The 5926-nt window shown below is 40.3% G+C and overlaps 1 protein-coding gene across 1 annotated transcript; it reads right to left on the bottom strand.

Annotated features, from left to right (window-relative positions):
- Positions 1-1377: 1377 nt before the first annotated feature.
- LOC131904533 (small EDRK-rich factor 2-like) lies at positions 1378-1545 on the bottom strand. Its single transcript, XM_059255646.1, has one exon. It carries the CDS (start codon positions 1543-1545, stop codon positions 1378-1380), a length of 168 nt encoding a protein of 55 aa, XP_059111629.1.
- Positions 1546-5926: the final 4381 nt, after the last annotated feature.

Raw genomic sequence — 5926 nt, 5'->3', positions numbered from 1 at the left:
GTTAACTGCAGGTACCCACTTAGCATTTGAGCTCTTGTAGTGCCCACCCCACACTCTGCCATCATTTTCAGTACAGCTTTGTAAATAGTCTTTGTCACCAAGTCAAGCAACTTATTCTGAACATCTTTCCTTTTCTGTATAATTTTCATCTTGAAATTTGAGACATTATTTATATATTTTGTGACTGGATTTTAGATATGTGGCGATGAATATCTCCTCTTGTACAACTTGGGTATTGGCATTATTTGTATTAATTCTCAATGTATTCAAAATAGAAAACTTCTATTCCCTCTGCTACCAAATTTGAAACTTTATTATGTACTTCCAAAAACATATTATTCTTCTGATTTTAAAGATGTGGTTTTCTGGCATTGTAGAGAATTTAGTCTGTTCTATACCTTAATTCATTTACAACTTATTTTTATTGATCTTATATACTTTTTCTTTTATGTTATGATAAAACAGTATTCCTAGAATTACTATCCTTCTCTAAAATCCCACATCGTCACATATATTTCAATCTAATGACATCCAGGCCTGTCATGAAAGGAACAGGTGCTGGGTGTATACCATCTGATTTTATTTATTTAGTCAATCTATTTTTTTATTTTAAAAGTAACTTTTAAGTTAGCATACACATCATTGGGATTAATCATGACATTTTCTTTGTGCATATGGCATGTAATGCATTGTTTGCGGTGAATGCATGTGTGGAGGCCAGTGGAGGATAGGACATCTCCTTCTATTGCTTTCCACCTTATTTCCCTGACACAGGGGCTCTCATTGAACCTGGAGCTCATTGCATTTTGGCTGGCTGGCTAGTGACTTAGCCCCAAAGGGCCTCTACTGCTTCCTGTCTCCTCCAACACTGGGTTATGGGTTTATGTGTCAAATACAGATTTTTATATGAATGCTGGGATCTGAACTCAGGTCCTCAGGCTTGTGCAACAAATGCTCTTACCTACTGAGCTATCTCTCAAGTCCCTCACTTGACATTTTTATATACGTACATCATTGTACCTTGCCCCCACTTCCCCCTCTCAGGTGTCACTTGTTCTCATCTTCCCCACAAATAGTCCCCCTTCTACTTTTTTTTTTTTAAAGAATTACAAACTACTTTTAATACTTTGGGGTGTGTCCATATGAATAAAAGAACACTGGGAAGAGGGAACCCCCACACCCTCAGGAGTGGCCCAGGGGGAGAGAGGCTACCTGAGAGGAGGAAGCACAAGAGGAATCTGCTGCAGACTCAGGGCAAAGGGAATGCCATAGGTGCCGGGGCCTGGGAGCACTATAGGAAGAAACTTGACGAGCATGGTGGGACTGGCTCCAGGCACACAGGCTCAGGGCAGGAGGATTGGACACGAAGCCAGGAAGCTACTTGGGTTCCTCCGTCTTCTCGTTTGCCTTTTTCTGCTTCTGCTGCATGATCTCTGAGTCCCTCTGCTTGCTGGCCGCAGGAAAAAGCCCATCATCTCGGTGCTTTTCCTTAACCAAGTTGCTCTGCTTCCTCATGTCCCACTCTCGGTGGTTACCATGGGTCATGACAACGGCCCCTCATTCTGGCTGACATTGCAGGCACCCCCTTCTACTTCCATGGTGTGTGTGCGTGCGTGTGTGTGTGTGTGTGCGCACACGCACTTGCACGTGCATGCACGTGTGTGTGAACATGTGCACTCATCTGTGCTTTGTAAATGAAAGAAAACGGTAGTTTTCTTTATGAGAATGGCTTATTTTTGCTTACCTTAATGAAAGTCAGTCCTATCTGTTTTCTTGCAAATAACATACTTTCTGTCTTCAAGGCTGAATAAAACAGTTGTGCTTATATGCCACATTTTCTTATCCATTCATATGTAGGTGGACATCCAATCTAGGTGGTACTATTTACTGGCTCTTATGAATTATACCACAATAAAGATAGGTATGCAATTATCTCTGAGATATGCTGACTCAGATTCTTTAGGAATATACTGTGGTGGTTTGAATAGGAGTGGCCCCCATAGACTCATGTATTTGCATGCTTGGCCCGTAGGGAGTGACACTATTAGGAGGTGTGGCTTGTTGGAGTAGGTGTGGCCTTGTTGGAGGAAGTGTGTCAGTATGGGGACAGGCTTTGAGGTTCCATACGTTCAAGTTATGCTCAATGTAGCACACGGTCTCCTTTTGCTAACTGTGGATCAAGATGTAGAACTCTCAGTTCCTTCTCCAGCACCATGTCTGCCTGCACACTGTCAAGCTTCCCACCATGAGAGTAATGAACTAAACTGCTGAAACTGTAAGCCAGCCCAATTAAATGTTTTCCTTTATAAGAGTTTCTGTGGTCATTATGTCTCTTCGTAGCAATAGAAACCCTAACTGAGACAGAAGTTGGTACCAGGGACTTGGATGGGTTGGACCACGTTTGGTAGTATACGGACTTGGTGACTGTGGGTTAGAAAAGCAATTGAACACTTTAAAAAGGGCTTAATGGGCCATCAAAGTAGGAAAATCCCAGTACTCAGAAGGCAGAGGCTGACAAATGTCTGAGTTTGCGGACCGATCAAGTTTCAGGAAAGCCAAGCTTAGACAGTAAAGGAAACCATGGAAAACAGAAAGTGGGTGAAGATGTAACTGAATGAGGGGGCCATGTTCCAGCCCCCAAAAGCAGCAGAACTTGGCAGCTTTGGCCACATGGTTCTGGCTTTAGAGTCAAGGGTAGAAGAAAGGGGTTATAGAATCTCCTTCCACGACTAATGAAAGCAACTAAGGCCAGGCATGTGTCAGGGGTGTCCCTGCATGGAGGCCCAGTGAGGCCCTTGGGTGAGGGTGAAGCCTGGATTGCCTTGGAGAACCCAAGATGTTAGAAATGTCAGAGTTGTGGGATACCTGCCTAGGAGAGCTGCTAGCAGGGAGTGAGACAAGCCCAAGAGAGAGAAGTGTGTTGCAGTCAACAAAGCTGAAAGGAGTTGGAGATCTGAAGAGTGCTTTGGCATCAGACATAGAAATACAGAGTTTGGAGTTTGCCCACATGGTTTTCGGTCTTGCTTTGGTTCAGTATTTCCTTCCCTACCTTTTGGAATGGTAATGTATATCCTGTGCCATTTTATATTGGAAGTATGTGATCTGCTTTTTTATTTTTATTTTACAATAGATTACAGTTAAGAGATTGCATGAGTCTCAGAAGAGACTGAACTTTTAAACAGGGTTGAGACTGTTACTGATTAAAGGGACTTTTGAAGTTGGACTGAATGCATTTTGCATTATGCTATGGCTACAAGCCTATGGAATGGAATGTGGTAGTTTGAATAGGAGTGGCCTCCATAAATTTATGTGTTTGAATGCTTGGCTCACAAGGAGTGGCACTATTAGGAGGTGTGGTCTTGTTGGAGCAGGTGTGGCCTTGTTGGATGAAGTATGTCACTCTGAAGGCAGGCTTTGAGGTCTCATATGTTCAAGCTATGACCAGTGTGGGACACAGTCTTCTTCTACTGCCTGTGGATCAAGATGTAGAACTCTCAGCTCCTTCTCAAGTACCATGTGTACCTGTATGCTGCCATGCTTCTTGCCATCACAATAGTGGATAAGTCTCTAAAACTGTAAGCCAGCCTCAATTAAGTGTTTAATTTTATATGAGTTGCTGTGGTCATGATGTCTCTTCACAGCAACAGAAACCCTAAGTCATATACTTAGCTAAGACATATTACCTAGATCATGTAGTCATTCTATTTTAAGTTTTTTGAGGTACCTCCCCACTGAGTTCTATCATAGGTGCAATAGTTTATATCTTCTCTTGCTGTGTATACAGACTCCCATTTCCTTATATTCTTGCTAGTATTTATGGTCATTATTTTCTCCTAGATGATAGCCATTCTGATTGGGGTGAGGAGGAACTAAGTGCATTTTTTTTTTTTTTGCTATGAGACAAGGTCTCATGTATCTCAGGCTTTTCTTGAACTTACTATATACCCAGAACTGGGCTTGAACTCCTGATACCCCTGCCTCTGCTCCTCTAGTGCTGATGGAATGGGTGTGTACCACTGCCTCTAGCTAAATCAAGTTTTAATTAGCTTTCTCTGATGACTAAAGATGTTGAACACTGTGGTAGTTTGAATGTAATTGGCTCCCATAAGCTCACTGGGAGTGGCTCTATTAGGAGGAGTGGCTTTGTTGGAGTAGGTGTGGCCTTGTTGGAGGAAGTGTGTCATTGTGAGGGCTTTGAAGTCTCATATATGCTCAGCCACACCTAGTGTGTCAGTCAACTTCCTTTTGCCTTTGGATCAAGCTGTGAGGACTCTCAGCTCTAGCAGCATGTCTGCCTGTATGCTGCCCTGGTTCCTGCCATGACAATAATGCACTAAACCTACGAACTGTAATGTTTTCCTCTATAAGAATTGCTGTGGCCATGGTGTCTCTTCATAGCAATAGAACACTGATAGTTGGTGCCCATTTATTTTCCCTTCTTCTTCTCTGATTAGAACTGACTGTTCAGTTCATTTGCCCATTTGTTGAATAGACTTGTTCTTCAGTATTTAATTTAAATTAATAAAATTTAATTTCTTCTTAGATCCTAGCATTAACTACTATCTGATGGTCAGTTGCAGTAGCTTTTTTCCTCTCCCTATTCTACTGACTATTTCTTATTGTGAAGCCTCTTAATTTTATGAGTCTTACTCACCAGTTTTGGGATTATTCCCTGCCACTGAGATCACTTTGAGGAAGTTATTACCTATGCCTAAAGCTTGAAATGCTTTTCTCTAATAGTTTCAGAGATTTGGATCTTATATTGAAGATTTTGAGTTGTTGTCTATAGCCTTTAATATTTTGATATATGTTCCTTCTACACTCAATTTATTTAGGGCTTTTATTATAGAAAATGTTGTTATTTGGTAATATTATTTAATTTCTGTCCTTAAGTTCATTTGTGTGCTATTAGATGGGTATAGGTAGAGGTGTGGTTATAGGTAGAAGTGTGTCAAATCTTTTTTTTTAAAGATTTATTTATTTGTTATGTACATAGTGTCCTACCTGCATGCACGGCAGTAGAGGGTACCAGATCTCATTACAGATGTTTGTGAGCCACCATGTGGTTGCTGGGAATTGAACTCAGGACCTCTGGAAGAGCAACCAGTGCTCTTAACCTCTGAGCTCCTGTTTCAAGCCACTCTTGTATACGGTTATAGTATATGATCTTAACATGTTCTTGAATTTGCTTTGTAATAATTTCACTAAGAATTTCTGCATTTATATTTGTCTGGGATTTTGGTTTGTGGTTTTATTTAGGATATTTCATGTTCAGTATGCTGGCTTTTCAAATCAAGTTTGGCAGTGTTCTTTCCCTTTTCTTGTGGGATGTTTTGAGAAGCACAGTTGTAAGAGCTTCTTCAGAGGTTTGGTAGAATTTGGCAGTGAATTCATCTTTTCCTGGGGTTTTCTCTGTTAGAAGACATTAATTTATTTAATTGCTTTAATCTTCTAGTTGGTTCTGAATCTTTTATGTTGTCTATATCCTGTTGGTTTCATTTTGGTAGTTCATAGGTATTCATTCTTGTAAATTCTCCTAGATTTATCCATTCTTCTAGATTGTTTAACTTTTGGAATATGTTTTCAGAGGATTTGTTTTCATAGTTCTCTTGATTCATTAGAATCTGTTGTGATGTCCCCCTTTTGTCCCCTATTTTTATTAATTTTGTCCTTTTCTGCTTTTATCTTTCACCTAAGGGTTTATAAATCTTGCTTAATTTTTTTCCCAAAGGACCAACTTTCCCCACTTATTCTTTGTATTATTATGTTAATCTCTGTGCTATCTTCTTTATTTCTGTCATTGGCTTTTTGTTTTTCTAAAACAGTGAGGTGTATCATTGAATTATTTATTTGAGATCTTTCTGATTTTTTAAAAAAGTTGCGATAGTACACACTTTCCCATTGGGGGAAATACACACTTTGGGGA

This window comes from Peromyscus eremicus, chromosome 2 (assembly GCF_949786415.1).
Source record: "Peromyscus eremicus chromosome 2, PerEre_H2_v1, whole genome shotgun sequence".
In the NCBI taxonomy this organism is placed as follows: domain Eukaryota; kingdom Metazoa; phylum Chordata; class Mammalia; order Rodentia; family Cricetidae; genus Peromyscus; species Peromyscus eremicus.
Note: the sequence above shows the minus strand (reverse complement) of the source record. Positions and strands in the feature narration are given on the sequence as shown.